The sequence below is a fragment of the Glycine max genome, chromosome 8, assembly GCF_000004515.6.
Source record: "Glycine max cultivar Williams 82 chromosome 8, Glycine_max_v4.0, whole genome shotgun sequence".
NCBI classification, from domain to species: Eukaryota; Viridiplantae; Streptophyta; class Magnoliopsida; order Fabales; family Fabaceae; genus Glycine; species Glycine max.
Genome location: NC_038244.2, coordinates 17,217,272 through 17,236,718, shown reverse-complemented (window position 1 = coordinate 17,236,718; position 19,447 = coordinate 17,217,272). Strand labels below are relative to the sequence as shown.

Sequence of the window (19,447 nt, the reverse complement as noted above, 5' to 3'; positions counted from 1 at the left end):
AAAATAATGAAAGGAATGCTCAAAAGGAATGTCAAGAAAGACAAACTAAAAGACTCCATAATGAATAAAAGAATTGTCCAAGAATTGAACTATACTAGATGTAAATAATCAACAAGATACATTTTTTTTGGAAATAGAAGTATGCAAAAACAAGAAAGACTCTAAATGTAGATTTTGTTTTTTGTGTTTTTTTTTAACTCTACACTTTTTTTGGCACACAATTCAAATTTGAATGCAAATATGTGATTGGGAAAATCCAAATCTAGATTGTATCAGAATTTTGCCTCCAAATCTGAAAACTGGATTTTTTTTTTACTTCTTGCTTTCCTTTTTTTACACGAATTTTATGACTATATTTATATATAAAAAAAAGAAGTTAGAAAGATATTGATATTAGATATAGTTCAGAAAAGAAAATAGACTCAAAGAAACAAAACAAAGGAAAATAAAATAATAATATATAATTAAACAAAAACAAACAAAGGACAATACACCTGAAATAGAAAACAAAAATGATAGATAATGTTAACAAAGTGTTTAAGGAGTCTCTTTATAACTCCTACTAATAATCCTAAATTAGGACCAAGATCCAATAACTAATCTAATAATTAAAAGGTTTGAAAATAACAATAAAAAAGTAGTAGCCCAATACAAGTCTAAAAGTAGGTCCAAAAATATAATTAAAAACAAAAATAAATCTTATTCTAAAAGTTGATTAAAATAAATAAATTTTACTTCTTTTTTTCCTTCATAAAAGAATTTAGTCTCTTGCTAAACTTTTCTTGAAATCTCTCCACCTAGGTCAAACTCTTCCTCCTTTTTCCTTGAGTAGATAGTTAGTATATATATTCTTGGTTAGTTCCATAGGCAATAAATTTGAAATACAAGATATGAGATGTGTAGTTCGTTTGGGGAATTGGATTTTTTTTAGGAAACAAACATTAAAAAAAAAAAAACAATTTAGCTAGATGGTGCAGCATGACAAGTATTTAACACGCAGGGATTGTTTCATTGAGATAGGATGTAGGATACGTCAACCTAAATGATACTATGTGAATATTTTTTGTAATAACTTTTGACATCAATTATATTTATAATTGATATGTAAAAAAAAATTATATTAATTATATTTATAATTGATTTAAAAACGTATGAAGTTCACAAAAAATAATACTGGGGATGACATTTTCTGTTATTAGACAGAAATAACTAAATATAAAATATCATTCAGGAAAGTATCTCCTGCATCTCATGCGACCGAAACAATCTTTGCAAGATAAACACCTCACATACATATTATTATTATTATTAGTTTTGTAAAAAAAAAAAAAAAAAAAGTTTGGGAATTGAATCCGGTCTGATGCAAAGAAACTAAGAATTTACATCTTTATCTATCTATCTACACGAGATGCGAGAACTCTGGTCACACCAATCCCAGTTGCAGTTGGGTACAAAAGGCCAAAGGTATGTACCGCAGGAAGCTAGGATAGGAATAGAACTTGTTCTTTTCTATTCTTTTTTTTCCTCTCTCTCTCTCTCTCTAGCTCGTAAGAGAGGGATAGGTTCAAGTACCAAACAAGGCAAGTGAGATGCAATAGGTTGCATTGCATTGTGATTGTATTTCGTGGCTTCCCAAAGCCCTTTTCGCTTCTTTCTATCAAACAGTTCGAGAATGCCACTCTGCAAGAGAATCTATTAGGCCAAAAGTCCAAAGCCACTGCACTGTCTCTACATATACACATACCAATTTAAATATATGGTGACGTTGTTACGTATAATTGGTTCATTGGGTCAGATAGGACTTAGGAGCTGAGTAAAGACGTGACTCTTATCGTTTTCGGTACTAGCTAGCCACATGAAAGCATTTGACAAACTATTGAATGGAGTCAGTGGACCGAACACTGATCGAACTTTGATCGGTGTTATGTTAGTTTTTAGTCAAATCGTTTACCCAAGTGATGCCAACTAACTTGACTGCTTAATTAAGAATACCTGCCTAGCTAGTTCAGTCCAAATGGACCACTAGATTTCATTTTTAGCTCAACACTGTAAAAAATGTATTGCATTTTCCAACAACAACAACCTAAGTACATCTCTTGCCATTTTACCAATAGTAAATTGGTATTAAAATAAAGTGTAAAAATGTGAGTCTTACCCATCATTTTACTCTTCATTTATCTCATTTTTTATTCTCTCTTTTTTTATTATTATTGCAAATGAACACATCCTACACACTATCATCATTCAGTTCAAGTGGTCAACTTTCTTTTCTCTTTTATATATATTTCAATTTAAATCACAATGTATATTTACCAAAAAAGTATAAACAAGTCACAACCCTATAAATTACATAATAAACAATATCAAAGAAATGGGACATATATACCAACATATAGTTAGGTCTACATGGAATTGGGCTTAGGTCCTTTAGTAAGTTCTTAGGTTTGACTATTTTGTATCAATGACGCAATCACAAATAATAATTAAAAAACAAAAAAAAATGTAACATTTGTAAAAATTCTAAGGTTTATTGCAAAAGTTTTAAAGTAAATAGTGTATTGATAGTGTAAAGAGAGACTTAATGTAATATTAATCATATATTATTTATATTAGTTTTCCATATTTCAGACCACAAGCATTTTATAATCTATACATAGACATCATTAATTTGAGTGAAATTGAGTTTAAGTTTTTTAAGTATGTTTTAGAATTCGAATTTGAATTTATCAATGAAAAAAATATAATTAGGAGTGGACATCCCAATATGATTTCTTGATTAGGTGCTGGCGTGATAAATTGTATGACTACATCACATAATAAAAAAATCTAAAAGTATTTAATAAAGAACATTTATCTAATATTGCATATGTTAAGGATGAGGGGTTAACATAATTGGGGTTTCTTTTCTTTTTGTGGTGACTTTACATGCATTTTTATATCAAAAAAATAATCAAAAGAGGTATTATAGGATACCTCATGCAGAGAACATATATTTAATTTCCTTGTCTTTTCCATACCAGCATTTGAACCCGATTCATTATGGATTATGGAAGTGACTTTCATCGGCTACCATACGTACCAGGAATGCCAGTAACCCTTTTATGAATCTGTTATTTTATAATATAAACAGCAAAATCTACGAGTCTTGCTAAAAAAATGTGGATCTTGCATGTATCTCTTTTGTTTTAATGTAAAATGTTCCATATGCATCTCTTATGGTGCTGCATTCAAAATTTTGGGCTACTAACGTTGAAACCAAGACGGGCCCTAACCCCAATAACAATAACAAAATAGAAACTGAAAAAAATAGTACATCATATAATTTAATTAGTATTATATATATATATATATATATATATATATATATATATATATATATATATATATATTGGTAGGCATTTTTTATTATTAATATAGAAAATATTATGTTTTGGTAAATATTAATATATAAAATATTGTAGTTTTAGAAAGATAGTTTGTTTTTCATGTTATAATCTAACAATAAAGGTATTAAATTTATAAGTACAGCTGCAATCTATTTTGAGTCTATATATAACTTTAACTAAAAGGTAAACTTAATATATTTATAATATGCACCTGTAAACAAAAATAAAAGTAAACCTACATTTATAACAATTTAATGATTTTGTTATCAGTAAAAGTATGTAGGGAAAATCGATGAAGAGAAAATATCCTTATTTTATAATAAAACAGCAAAATATTTATGGAATACTTAGTGGCAATTACCTTTAAGTAATTAAATTAAATTAAATTCAAGCATTTAATTTATTTAAATTTTAAAATATTTAATAAAGTAATATTAGTATGACAACAGAATGATTATAAATTCTACCATAATATTTTTCTCCCAATCCTCTTTAAATGTTGAATAAAAGTATTAAATATTTTTACCTTTTTACTATATTAAAAACATTTTTATTTTATTTAATATTTTCTATAATGCAACAAGAAGATTAAAAAATATATTATTGAAAAATACAACATTATTCTCGACGAGAAAAATCATCCTTGTTAGAAGCATTAGAATCTCTATCCAGAAGATAACAAAAAAATGTTACTGATAGCTAAAAAAGAGAGGTATTATATAATACCTCATTTGGGTTCAACAGCATCATCATCTTTTCCTCATCATCACCAAACAATAATAACACCACCACCACCATCCACGACTGGGATTCGAACCACAGTCATTTTGGAATTGTTGATCAACAATTGCCAAACGGGATAGGGAATCCGGTGTTGAGTTTGTGCATCTTTACCAATAAATATTGAACATTAAATTAGTCCCTGACTTTGTTTGACGCCAGAGGAATTTCTTTTGCCATCAAACGGGATAGGGAATATGTGTTGTGTATGTGAATCAAAGTGATAGTGAAAATACACAACTTTGGTCATTCAATCCCTGTATTCAGTTTTTCCTTCAAATACGCACATATTTTTAGATATTCTTTTGATTAAATTACGTGTTGAGATATATAATGCTATATCATACATGATTGTATCACAAAATTTAAAATAATATTACTCGACATGAACAATATAAAAGTAAAAGAGAGGTATTATACATCCAAGGGTACTCTATTGGCTTTTTCTTTCTTTTCTTTACCAGCATTCGAACCGGGTCCGCGATGACACTGTCTGACAACAATATCCATACAAACCGGAAAAAATGGCATTCTCATTTTGCACCTTGTATTTTAAATACAAGTAGCTGAATATATAGGAGGCTCTTGAAGATTTGAGATCCAAGCTTTGTTTAACGCCGAATGTATCTCTTTGATAGGTTCACATGTATCTCTTATTCTCTTATGATGTTTCCATTGATAATTTTAGGCCACTTATGGAGTGTAATAAATTGAGTGGATGATGGGCCCTAATCCAAATAGCAATCAACGAAACAAAATGGAGACTAGCAAAAAAAAAATCTACTATTTTTTTAGCTGCGCAATATATAGATATAAATTTTAAAAAATAATGTGAAAAGTTGGAATAAACGAAGAAAGAAAAGAAATTAAGGTGATAAGGTGTGACATTATAGGAGCCTGGTCACCTGCTGTTGAAATAAGATTGGTCCAATAAAAAAATAAAAAGTGAGACTTAAAATAAAAAGTTGAGAGAAACTTTTTTATTTTAAACAATAGAGTAATATTTGAGGCCTTTTAATCTATATGTCATTTTTTTTACTTTAAAAAATAAAAACACATGTTGGTAGATTTAAAACTCAATCTTTAGTAGTTTAATCTTGAACTGACTATGTATTTAAAAAACAAAATAAAAAAACTTCAGGGTAGAAAAATTTGTAACCAAACAATTGACTTACATTTCATTTTATAATATTTTACAATGAAATTATAAATATCTCCTTTGAAGGTTTATTATACTAAAATTAAATAAGATTATTATAAGTTATTTTGGTTTGATTCGTAGAAATTAAAAATTATACCAGAAGGTTTGTAATAATCCACATATTCTACTTAATCAATTAAAGTTAGATTCAGTTGTTAATTGATATAGATTATAAAATTATTCTTCTAAGTATTTAATATATCATGCATAATTGTATGACAAAAATTAAAATAGTTTTCTAAAATTTAACTGTTTTTTACTTTTTACACAGATATCTTTGCTTGGGGTATTAAAATTGTCATTTTTCTAAAGATTAAACCTGTTTTTCTAGTAACACCAAGCATTAATTGCTTGGTTTAAACTTAGATATGATGTTTTTATTGGTAATGATATTATGACAGCATTTAATAAAAAAAATTAATGTTTTTAATGACCAAAATACTCGTTACCAGATAAGAATTATATGAAAATAAAAGAAAGGTATTATAGAATACCTCAATCCAAGGGTCTATCTTTTTTTTTTCTTGCTTACCAAGATTCGAACCGGTGCAATATAAAATTATCATACAATAATTGCCATACACACCAGGAGACTATCAGTGATTAACTATCTGCCATTTATTTTAAAATATCTACGTTGAAGCTTCTTTTTTTGGGTACACCGTCAGATATATGAATTAAATATTGGAAGGGTGAGATTGATGGCCGGAAACAGTAGTATCATTTTTAAAATTTTGCAATATAGTCCTCCTATAAATTACAACTTGTAGGTTAATTAATTTGCAAAAAGGTGGTTGACGGCTGGAACACTAGCAGAGTGTTTTTCTTGTCCAAAAATGCTCTCAATCCTTTAGAGCCAGCCGTGCTTTAGATTTCTTACAAAGCTAGCTAGCTAGCTGTTGGGTACAGCTCAGTGCTGCACTGCTGCTATAAATTTTCCTGAATTTGTTATTTTATTCTTTTGGGTAATAATTTACCAATGGAGATGGATTGAGCTCATTAAACCTTAGCAGATAGGCTGTGTTTTATTTTATAGCATTGTGTTGTAATTTGTTTGCAAAACTGAAGCTATTCTGGTTTCTTGTATAAAAAAGCCAGTCATTTATTAACCTTTGTTCATGATGAATTTATAGAGGAATGTGGCAAATGCCTTGAGGATTGCCTCAAGTAAAAAATATATGTGGTCTAGAAAAAAAATCACATTTTGCAATAATTTTTTTTAAAAAAATTCACATTAATAAATAAGATTTAGGAAGTAAATAAATCACAAAACCATAATTGTAGTAATTAAAACAAAATAATATTTTTTTAGAGGAAAAAAACATATATACTCATTGGAAACTTACAATTTAAGATTCGATTGAGATAAAAAAAAAAAATGGCGCAGCTAGATTAATAAATTGTCGTGTATATATAAGTAAAAGGATAGGGCAGCTATAGCAGCAACAAAGAGAAGCGCATTCGTCTGGTTTCTTGAATTCTCAATTTTTGGAGATTGAAGAACCGTGGCCTAGCATTCAAGGTTCTTTCTTTCATTTCACTTTGTCCATCCCATAGAAAATTTGTTTTTTTTATACATAGAAAGTTTTAATGATAATGTAATTATAAATTTATTAGTTTTTTTGGTACAGTTCACCGTGGATGATCTTGTGTTTTTTTTTTTTTAATTTTATATATATATATATATATAGAAAATGGGTCGTAAAAGAATAACATTGAAACCTATTTCGAATGAGAGATCTCGTAAGAGTACTTTCAAGCAAAGAAAGGAAGGACTAATTACAAAAATTTCTCAACTTTCCACCATGTGTCGAGTTGAAGCCTGCTTGATTGTGTATGATGAAATGAATGATGATGTTGGAACAATGACTTGGCCCAAAGACCCCACACTAGTACGTCCCATCATTGAAAACTATGAGAGTCAAAGGGCTGAGAAACCTCCCAATACCTTTGTTATTGATGACTTTTTCGAGAATAGGAATAACATGATTGAATCTGAGATTTCCAAATTGCATAAACAGGCTAGAGAGATCAAGTATCCAAGTTGGGATCCGAGTTTGAGCAATATGGGAGACGAACAATTGAGGGCATTCATTGCTAATGTGAATGCCAAGATTGAAGCTTGTGACCAGAGAATTGACATGTTGAAAAATACGAACCAAGATGAAGCCAACAACATCAACTCCATGCAAAATATGCATGGTTCACGCCAACTAAATTTCATGCAAAACATTTCTCAAAGCCAAATCATCCCTACTCCTGCAGAGCCACTAGTACTTAATGATAATAATGGGAGGGTATTGAATTTTGCAAATTCAACAAATCAGGTTGGTGGAGCTTCTAGTCATGGAATTAATATGTTGAGAAACATTCAACAAGATGATGCTAATTGCTCTAGTTATATGCCAAGCATGGCTCAAAGCAAACTTAATTGCTTGCAGAACAACTCTCAGAGCCAACTGATCACACTTCAAACTTTGAGGTCACTCAAAGCAAAAAATAAGATGGTAGATTTTACTAATCAAGTTGTTGTTCCTCAAGATTCAATTAATCAACTTGGTGAGTCTTTGGATTGGACTAATCATCATGGTGAATTTGAGTGGGCCAATGGACTCATTGGGGTTGAGGATTGGTCTAATCCACTAAGAGTGTTGTTAGGTGCACCCAACATTTAATTAAAATACCAAAATTGTCCCTACACTTTTTTCGTATTTGTGATGGATGTGTGTAAGGATGATCCGTAAATTGTACGGATCAAGTTAATCCGTAAGATCGATACGGATCAACTTGATCTGTAAGCCTTTTACGGAATAATACGGATCAACATGATTCGTAAAAGTCTTACGGATCAAGTTGATCCGTAAAAAGCTTACGGATCATGTTGATCCGTATTGTTCCGTAAAAGGCTTACGGATCAAGTTGATCCGTAAGGTTTCTATGGATCAAGTTGATCTGTAAGTCTTTTACGGATCAACTTAAATGGCTTACGGATCAAAGATATTTTTATCATTTTACCTTAAGTGCTGGGTGCACCTAGCAACACCCATCCACTAAATGGTGATATTGTGGATTGGACCAGTCAACGTGATAAATAAATCTTGTAGAATAAAATTCTCATTCAATCTCAGAATGATCATCAAGGAGTAGTTTTGCCTACCTTGCCACCATCACTAGATGGACTTCAAACAGATTACCGTAATATACTTTTTTTTTTAAATGGCTAACTCTTGAGTAAAATTTGGGTTTTTATGCTATTATTTAGTTTATTACGTGGAGTTTCTTTTAACTCTAAGTAAGTTTTAAGCACTTTGTTTTTGGCTTGAAAGTGCTTTTGGTAGGAAATGTAGGTTTCATGTTTGTAGAAAGCGCAGGCTTTGGTACGTTGGTTTCGATCGTACGTAATTTTAGAATATCATCTATATTATTTGTGACAAAGTTGATGTTATTTCCATTTCATGACACAGTCATATGCTCGAATAAAGGAATTGATAAATGTGTTTGAAAATAAAAATATACAAGATTCCTACAAGATTTCTGATATTTTTTTCTAATTATAAATTGAATCTGTGCATATTACTAATATTGATTTTATTAAATTGCAAAGACTGTTTCCAAATTTAATTTATTCCACATTATCAAATTTCAAAACTTTTATTTTCATTTGTCGCTGTTATTATCCTAAAAGATCTTTATCAAATTGAATATTCTTATATATGTCCAAGTACTACTGTAGATATTACAAAAAAAAAAAAATAGGCATGATTAATTAATCAATTTTAAATTATATGCATTCAATTTCTACTTTTTTTTTAAAAAGTAAAAGACTTAACTAATTTCATTCAAAATAAGAGAAGAAATACCATACTTAATATATGATTAAAAGTATGACTACTATCATAAAATCTTGATGCCCTAATAAAGAAGTATGACTACTAGCATAAAATCTTGATGTCCTAACAAGGAGGTGTCAACAACATAATTTGTTAGTGGCCTCGCAAAACTCACCAAAAAGTTTAGATAATGAGATAGGCTGACTTTACATTTAGTGATAGTACAATAAAATCTAAAACACCTTTGCATCCATGTAGAACTCCATCTGCTTCTACCTTGCTGCAGTCCACTTCAAAAACAACATTCATCATGTTAAGTTCTGCTATCCATTCCATTGCTTTCAATAAAGCCCAAGCTTCAGCTGCTCTTGGTTCTGGAACCCCATAGGAAAAGATGGTTATTGCTTGAATAAAATTCCCTTGGTGTCCACGAATGCAAATACCTACCTTAGTTTGCAATACTCCCTTGGTGACAAATTCTATTAAAGCATTGAGAGTGAAAATAAAATAAAAAATACATTAAACTATAAGGTATTTTTTTATTCAAAAAACAACCAGCTAATGCATTAGATTAACACTAGAGATCCCAACTAAAGTGGGCACCTATAACGTTAATCAACAAAATCATCCCACTAAGAAATATTGTTACAGAAAAGAGAGGTAAACAAAATATAGCATGGGAGATATGTACCAAATTCATGTGAATTCAAATTATTTGAATCTATAGTTCGTAAGACCATGATCTATTTTTATAAGCTATAAGCTCGAACATAAGTAACATTTCAAAAATACTAAAAGATGGTTAAAAAAACTACCAACACATTTTGATAAAAAATAAATTTATAAGTTGGTAAACTAAACTAATCATAAATTAATTGAAATGACTTGTAAAGAAATTGGATTTGGATTTGAATTTTAACTCTGATTGTTATAATGTGATTTGCAGATGCTGGAACCAAGATTTTGTGTCGTCTGTATTTCAAAATACTATAGCAATTAGTAATAATCAAGAGGGTTGTCCACACACGTGCTAGTTCCAAAGTTTTGAACAATGATCCTTCTTTTTGTGGAGGTGGCTTGATTAACGTAACCACACGCATCATAAGTTGTTTTCAATATTGTAATGATTGAATATTGATTGACTCCGCCCGAAGGCTTTGTTTGGAGGACTATGAGAATCTCTAATTCTAATGGATTTTTTCCCAAAGTCCATTGTGTAATTATTATGCTAGATTCCTAATGTAGCATAATTTTGCCTTAAAAAATGTTACATGTACCTTCATTATATTATTTAACACTTAGAAAGAAGAATATATATATATATAAGATTTATGATATGAAAAGAAAAAAATATTAAAAATAACAAAATATTTATGTATTATTATTCCATTGTCTTTTGCGAGTACCATGCAAACAAGTCACTTCGAGGCAAGTCATCACCGGCTAAAATATTTCATGCATTGTGGACGAAATTTTGCCACACCAAAATGCAGTACTATGTTGACTATCCTGATGTTAAAAGAAAAATCATGATCTGGTAAGATGAGTGAAAAGAAAAATCATGTGAAGCTAATTTACAGGTAATGTGACTGTATGTGAGGTTGATAATGGGCTTACTTATATAAAGAAAGAATTAAAATATAATCGTGACTTCATTTAAGTATTTAGATAAAATATCAATAAATGAAAATATTATAAAAACTGTTAGTATTTTCTTATTTTCTAAAATGATAAATATTTTGAAACAAACTCAAATACTTAAAATAAGTGATCTACAGGTGGTTGAATAAAGTCAAAACATTTAAGGTCGACATAAATTTGGTGGATGGCAGGGGTATATATCTTATTTTTATGAGAAGAAATAATATAAACATTTCACATGATGAAGGCATAGTTTTTTTTTTTTACAGATGATGAAGGCATAGTTAAAGGTAAAGTTAAATGGGAAATAGTATTAAAAAATTGAAATCGAATTACACATAGGTCCGTCATTGCTTGGCAAGACGACATGCTAAATTAAATATGTGCATTTAATTGAGTCACTAATTAATATTAATGCATATGTGTTTTAATGTGATATTATTCAACTAGATAAGTGCTAATATAATGTACATTTATAATAGCTCAATATATAAAAACTTTGTTATAAATTAGAATAATAGTATTTGTACCATATATCCTACAAATTCGATTGATACTCGAATTATAATAATTTTTAATTTCTCGCGATCAAGCATGACACTCATAGAAGTAATTAGTCACTATCACTTCTCGAAATATGTAATTTTCTGATTAAACGTATATATATATAGACCTAGTGGAAAATCCATCAAGTATATTATCAATCATTTCATATATAGATGAAAAAATACATCAGGCTCAATTGAATATTGAATTGATAATCGAAGTCATTTTTGTAGGTACTTCACCTAACATCGGACTAAGAGGTTAAAAATTATACTGAGACAAGGGACGAAAGGAGAAAGATAAACAATTAGTAGGAACTTAGACGGAACAATATTTAAGATTCAAAAAATTAAAATATATCGAATACTTTTTTAGTAAAAAAGTTATATATTAACTAAAAAATGTTAAGCATTGTGGTTGTTTTTGTCGGCATAGTCCTTTAACAGAAATTAAATTGTTAGTATAAATATCATGAGTCTGATCGGCCTGATAATATAACTCGCCATATAAGTCATAATATTTTATTGAAATTCGTTATAGTGTTAGTTTAAATTTATAAAGTTTATATCAATTGCTTCATTTTTGTGAAACAAAAGTTATATCAATAAGACTGATAAAAATTCAATTTATTAATATATGGAAATATTTGTAGTAATGTATGGGATAACTTGGTTAATATGAAGTCTTAAAGAAACATTAGAAATATAATCTATCATAAAATCATGTGGGTTTATTTGTTGTAATTTAAACAAAAACAGAAGAAGGTCAAAACAAGTTGTGTGGATGAGGGAGTGAGGGCGGTAGAGGTCCACTCTATCCCACAAAGATAGCGTGTATATAGGAAATCGAATAAATGAATCATAGTCGTTCTTGCTCGATTCCATGTTACTTTTCAATCGTAGCTTAGAATTTGAAATTTGTGGGTCGGATTTGAATATTTGATAGATATGGGTGGTGGGAAGTGGGAACTTGCCGACCTAGGAAAGAAAGGTAGCCATTGGCACTTCTTTCATCTACTTAGTGCCCATTTTGTCTATGCTACTATATTCTTCATTCATTAGATTTTATTGTTTTAAATTCAACTCTATATTTTAAAGAGTCAAAATGAATCGGATTATATTCTTCACTGTGCATTTTATTGTTCATTGATTAGCTTAGATTAATTTATTGATTTTTTTTTATAAGAAAGAGAATAAAAATGTGGTATGATCAATAATCGTTGCTTTTTTTATATAAATCATGGCTTGCAAACCTTATCATAACGCAAGTGATTTCAACTAAATTGACACTCCTAATAACTAGAATCATTTCTCACTAATTGATGATTCACGCGTTTATAGTGATTAAGATTTTTAATTGTGAATTTCTGATATTATATATATATATATATATATATATATATATACACACACAAACAAATTATTAAAATTCATCCAATATATATTTTTAATTTAACAATTATAACTTTTATATTTTTATTTCTAGAGAGCACCACTCATTCTAAAATATTATTTTGATTAATATTATTTTCGCCCCACCATTAAACGGATGTTTTCTCAAGTGAAAAAGTTCACGAAATCTTAAAAAAATAACTGAAGTCTTTATCATTTCGAGTATTTAGATTCTATTCTAATTCAAGTAACTAAGGTTAAGATACATCTCCAGTTTTGGTGAAGTTAGGAAATTAATTTAAGTTGACCAAACTTCACCTACTTACTTACCTAATATTTATTATCCATTACTGGGTCCCAAATAGTTGACTAACTTAATTGAGTAAAGTAGTAAACGTAAACACTTAACAAGTTCTTAGTTAGTATTTCTTTTCTTTTTTTTTTACTGAAGCTTCTTAAATAATATATTTTATTTAGCTTAAAAAAATATAGGTAGTCAAGGTGCTACTCAAGTTCCATTGGTGTTTTTTAGTTTGAAGTTCTATTAAAATAACTGATGAAAACCCAAATCCAAACGGAATCCGGACCACATCCAAACGGGATTAAATAAGATTAATAAATGTTGTGATCAATTGATATTTTCCTCTAACTTCTTTTTTTAATATTAAGGAGGGCCTAAGCCCCAAGACCCTCTCAATTTATCTTTTATCTAATTTTTATCTTTCTATTTTTTAAATTTATGATTTTAATTCTCCTACTTTTTTATGGATACATTTCTTCTTTTACTTATAAAAAATTTACGATTTTAGTTTTTTATTTGAAACATTTCATACTTTATTTTTAAAAAATCGACAATTTAATCCTTGTAATCAATTTCAAATATTTACTTATATACTCTATAAATGTTCACTGATGCATATTTATTTATTATTCACATTATAACTTTTTTCATTTAAATATTTTAGCTGCTAACAAGTTTAATACTTAATTATGTTAAAAATTGACAAAAGAATTAAAATCACATATTTTTTAAAAGTGGGACAAAATATCTCAATTAAAAATAGGAAGATTAAAATCATAAAAAAAAAATTTAATAATGAGAGACTAAATGTCTAAATTAAAAAATAAAAAGATTATAATCACAAATTTAAAAAAAAAAGGAAATAAAAATTATATTTTAACCTATATTTGTAAACAAAAATCATTTGTAGTTTGTAAAATTCAGCTGGAAATCACACTGTTTGGAATATAAAACATAAGCCACACGCATTAGTTTCTTTTTGTCTCTTTTTTGCATTAAGATAGAAAACTACGTACAAAAATTCTTTTGCTGAGAATCCAATCTCCATCTAATACATAATGGTGGAATTTTTCCGATACTTGTATTTCTTCCAAATATCTGGACTAGTGCTGTAGACAACCCACAAGTGTCACGCAGTTGGCCAAAATCAAACAACTCAGCTACACTCGTATGACAACCAAAACCTTACTTTCTGATCTCCAAAATTTTATAATTTTTTTACATAATTTTTCCGTAAATATTTGATCCCCTGTAGAAATCCTCAAACAGAATTATTTTTTTGTATGATGATTTATACATTGAAACAACAAATTTAACTAGACACTATATAGACTATATATTAAACTTTAACTCAGTCACAACACCTATGAATTTTATTTATTTATTTATTTTGAAAAAATCTTCTGCATACATAACTGTATGCACTTCATAGTTGGAAAAAAAGATCGACCTGTCTGCCGACCTGAAAATCAGTAAATTAGTAAAATACTGAAATCAGTGAGTTGTTTAAAGATTCAGATAAAAACTAACTCAACCAATTAAAATTGTTTTATTGGTGCCAAGTAAAAACCTAATGTCAATTTACAAAAGGTAACATAAAAAATCTCGGACGATTAATTAGAGACAGAAATTAAATTACTAACAAAGAGTGTATTAAAATAATAAATTAAAGTGTATATTACTAACATTTTTCAAGAATCAAGTTCAGTGTATAGTGTTTTTAATTAATTAATAATATAAAAATTATTTACACTGAGAGCATATAACTATTAAATTTTAATTAAAAAATAATGCTAATTAATATTACATTAAAATTTCAAAATAAATAAAAACAAATTTTCTTTAAAAAGTGTCAGGTCAAAAGCAACGGGATAGTATCTTAATAAACATGTGTATAATATAAATAGAGGTATGTAATATAAAAATAAACACAATTGAAGAATATATATTATACAAATATAAATAAGCATGTGCCTTTTATAAATAAATATATAAAATAAACATGCGCATAAATAGCCAAATATAATATCATAATAATTGAAGAATAAAAATTGGACAAATATAAATAAACATGTGTATGAATAGACGTATATAATATCACTATACTAAAAATGCTTTGGGCACATGTGGTCATATTTTATTCAAATAATAAAATATAACAATTTTAATAATTATTATCTAAAAAGTACTACTAAATATAAAACATTTGCAGTTACTTAAAATTATTATTGAATGAGCCTTACATTCTTAAATGAGAAGTAATTTTATTAACTTTTCATATTCATATATTAATCAATGTGCTTGAGATCATAATGAAAAAATTAAATATGAGATTACTTATAATTAGATATTAGATAATAAAAAGTATATAAACGTGGGGTGGTTTATCGTTTATATGAAAAATGACGTAAATATCTACATTGGATCAACACGAGATGAACACACGCACGCAAATGGAACCTTAGTATTTTTTTTTAATTTTTTTTTTTTTTTTGCTGTCCACAAGTAAAATACGAACCTAATAATAGCAGCAAATAGTTTTCTAGTAGTGAATAAAATAATTTTTTTTAAAAAAAAAAAGAGAAGAAGAAAGAAAGCACAGCACACAACATTGATGATGATGATTGATACTTATACCTTTCCATAATTCCAAAAGGTGAATTCCGAGTTAATTCCTTTTCTCCACTCTTGAGTCACACACATATATATATATCCCTCTCAAGCTTCCATTTCCTCAACTCACGTATTCTGTTGGGGTAGAAAGCAGAGAAGAATGAAGGAGGAGTTGGTGGTGCAAGAAGGGTACCTTTTCAAAGAAGAGACGAAGCTCACAGTGCTCAAAACATCCCTCTTCTTCAGCGGTGATGGCTTCGCTGTCTACGATTCCAAGGGCAACCTCGTCTTCCGCTTCGACTCCTATGGTCCCCTCGCACGTGACAAGGACGAGCTTGTTCTCATGGATCCCCATGGCCGTTCTCTTCTCACCCTCCGTCGAAAGGTACAATTTCTTTCCCTCTCGAGGTAACATGTACTAGGATTTCAACTCGACAACACCGATTAAGTCGAAGAATTCATGTCTATTCAGTCTCTTGTGAATTCTTTTTAAATCAAAATCTTCTTTTTAATTGATAAACTGGGACATTGATTTTGTACGGCAGAAACCGAGTCTTCATCAACGGTGGGAAGGGTTCAAAGGGGAGAGAAAGGACGGTGACAAACCCGTATTCAGCGTGAAGAGATCGTCGATCATCGGACGGTCGAGGACGAGCGTGGCCGTGGAGGTGTATGATAGCCCCGGTGTGGAGTACCTCATTGAAGGGTGCTTCCCGCAGCGGTGCTGCAAGGTTTTCAATGCCGCTAAGGAACTTGTGGCAGAGATTCGTCGCAAAGTGGACCCCACCACCAGCGTTATGCTCGGGAAGGAAGTCTTTTGGCTTTGCGTGAAGCCTGCTTTTGATGCGGCCTTTGCCATGGGAATTGTCTTGGTACTTGATCAGATCAACGGTGAGAATTACTTTGATGATAGAATCGTGGAGCCAGCGGTGCACCCTGCTACAGAAGATCCGGGGTTTGTTTCACCGGTTCCAGTTTGAGATGAGATTTGTGTTTTCTGATTCTGACGTTTTACTCACTGATCGTTCGAGTGTTCCCTCTGAAAGGGTTTTCTTCTCTCTCTTTTTTTTCTGGCTCGTCTCGTTGTTTTTTTTTTTTGTGTAAAAAAAAAAAAATAATGATGATGTTCTGGATCATAATCACTATTCGATCTTGTACATTTTATATGCATAGAAGATAAAGATAAACTCATGAATTTCCCATGTCTTGATCATTGGCTGAATGGATGATTTCAATTAAATGGTTTAATGCTGTACAACAACACCTTCCAAACCTGAGTTATGGTTCAATTAAATAAAGTTCCTTTTACCATTTTCACAACAATTTGCAAGTATCTTAAATTTAGATCATATGTCAGGGAATTTGTGAATGGTGACAGACTAGCTATTTCTAACCATTAGCAGTTTAAGACAATTTGTCATGATATTCCTATAAAATATTAATTTATAGCGATTTTAGTCCTTCCACTAATCTACTATCTGAGAAGCAAAGCAAAGGATATTAGCATTCTAAGCACGCTGACATCTTGGACTTGAAAAACATTTATTTTCTAACATTTAGCTAATCTATTTCACCTACTTTACTTCAAACTTAAACTACTACTTGTCCCCAAGCATCAACAACAATAAAACAACTCTGAATTTAGTTTTTGACCTTATTTCCAATATAATTGTACATCTATTAATCTTGAGGAAAATGAGCAAAATTGTTTTTCATCTTTTAGTTTGTAATTACTTAAAATCAAATAACAAAAAGTAATAGCAGGCTCGCTCAAATGATCAGCTAAGGGGTGACTTATTTGAATAGAAGAAAAATGCATACTATATATATGTAGCTAACATATAAAAAAGCAGTTGTCATTTTTTAAGCTTTATATCTTATATGGTTTTTTATCTTACAAGTTATCCACTTTATGATCTATCAAAGATTACATTTTCCTTAGTCCGAGTTTCATCTCTGGAGTAGGATGAAGAATCCAAAAAGAAACTTATGATAAAGTCATTGTCCGGATAAAGTGTGTATATTGAAATGAATGTAACTTACCTTCTTAATTTTTTGCTACAAATTGTCTTATAAATAATGACAAGGACTAAATTTATTGGTGGACCTATATGGGTTTTAGGGGTGTTTTTTTATTCCCTCATTTTTTAAAATTTATTTAATTTATACAAAATTTTATATTTTTATATTTTATTTTATTTATATTTATATAATTGAATCCATTATTTTTATTTTTTATAATTTATTTTTACTAACTTAAGGTCTTGGATTAAGTGTTTCTTATCACACGTGTGCACGTGGTGGTAGTTGGTTGGTCAAAGCTGACTACATGAGAGTCTTGAATAAAGTGCCGACCTTACTGATCAAAAGCTATCTTGAATAATATAAGTGACATCTTATTCTCTAATTTCATGCATTCTTACTCGCATAGCGAATAAATTCTGTGGAGATGATATTAAGCGGGCAGACAGTATGGTCCATCTTTCCTCCTCTATGCAGAATAATTTGTTCGTAACATGCCCCAAGAAAGGTAAGAAATAAAAAAAATAGAATTAGAAAAAGCAAAGAAAACAAAAGGGAAGAACCTTAGCCGTATATATCATTGAATTTCCGTTTCGATAGTCTTATTTTGTATAATTTGGAATAAAGAATGCTACACATCTAGCTTAATAGACCAACCATAAACACACAAATTAATGCAATCAAATTAAAGAGAAGATCAAAGTGGTGTGAGAATCTGCAGAACTGTAAAGGGAGTCAAATTCCCTGTTCATATTTCACTATTAACAAATGAAATTTGTCCACTTGTCGGTTGGTAGTCCACCGCAATCGCGTATACAGAATGAATCCCATCGTTAATTAATTTAAGGATCCATATTCATATCATGTATGCAATATATAGTCATAGATATGCCATCCTGATATATATATTAATGGATATTAGATCCATGTGTCTTACAGCATGATGATATTATTATTCTCATAAGATAATATTATTGTAATATTATCTTTTATTATATTATTACTATGATATTTTGAGTAAGGTATCACGAGTTCAAGGGACTACATATCATTGTTTGCTTCTATACCTATCATACGACAGGAATTCATTCTACGTAAAAATATGATGATTAAATTTAGATCGTATAATCAAATATAAACTATTAAAATTTAACGTTAAGTGACCACTTAAAAAATCATGTAATTTTTAGACATTAAATCTTAATTATTCATTTATGATTATATGATTTATAATTATATAATTCAGATTTAATATATATATATATATATATAAAGGACTTATCATAGGAGAGAAAGTTATTCTAATGAGGATAAAATGATTAAATCTGAATCATATAATTAAATATAGACAGTCAAGATGTCATGTGATCATTTAAAAAATTATGTGATTTTTTAAAATTAAATATTAATCATATATTTATTATTATACTATTCAAATTTAAGCATCTCATTTTTATATAAGATGTTTCATCTTATAAGATATGTCATAAGAATAAATGTTATGATATTTTTTTCTTATAAATGTATAATATTTACTATCTCTTGATATTGCTAAATTAATACATTTGTAATTATTAATTTAGTGATAAAGTACATAAAAACACGTATCAAAATATTATTCAACATTTTTTTTATGATTTTAAAGATGTATATTAATTATACTTCAAGAATTCTGTATTTTTTTCATTTTTAGTATACTTCTTTCTCTATAATCACTTTTGGAAAAAAAATACCAC

General features: G+C 29.1%; 2 protein-coding genes across 2 annotated transcripts; both read left to right on the top strand.

The window, feature by feature from the left end:
• Positions 1 to 7,172: 7,172 nt before the first annotated feature.
• Positions 7,173 to 8,042, top strand: LOC100799473 (agamous-like MADS-box protein AGL103). The gene has a single exon (XM_003533018.2). It carries the CDS (start codon positions 7,173 to 7,175, stop codon positions 8,040 to 8,042), a length of 870 nt encoding a protein of 289 aa, XP_003533066.2.
• Positions 8,043 to 15,812: 7,770 nt separating this feature from the next.
• LOC100789078 (protein LURP-one-related) lies at positions 15,813 to 16,730 on the top strand. Its single transcript, NM_001317519.2, has 2 exons — positions 15,813 to 16,074; positions 16,235 to 16,730. The coding sequence occupies exons 1-2, from the start codon at positions 15,850 to 15,852 to the stop codon at positions 16,667 to 16,669; spliced, it is 660 nt and encodes a 219-aa protein (NP_001304448.2). The 5' UTR covers positions 15,813 to 15,849; the 3' UTR covers positions 16,670 to 16,730.
• Positions 16,731 to 19,447: the final 2,717 nt, after the last annotated feature.

What these genes read in the sequence shown, in the direction of transcription:
- LOC100799473 (XM_003533018.2), top strand. Translation starts at nt 7,173, where the DNA reads ATGTGTCGAGTTGAAGCCTGCTTGATTGTGTATGATGAAATGAATGAT.
- LOC100789078 (NM_001317519.2), top strand. Translation starts at nt 15,850, where the DNA reads ATGAAGGAGGAGTTGGTGGTGCAAGAAGGGTACCTTTTCAAAGAAGAG. An exon ending in TTCTCACCCTCCGTCGAAAG is followed by an intron (nt 16,075 to 16,234) that starts GTACAATTTCTT and finishes TTTGTACGGCAG; the next exon opens with AAACCGAGTCTTCATCAACG.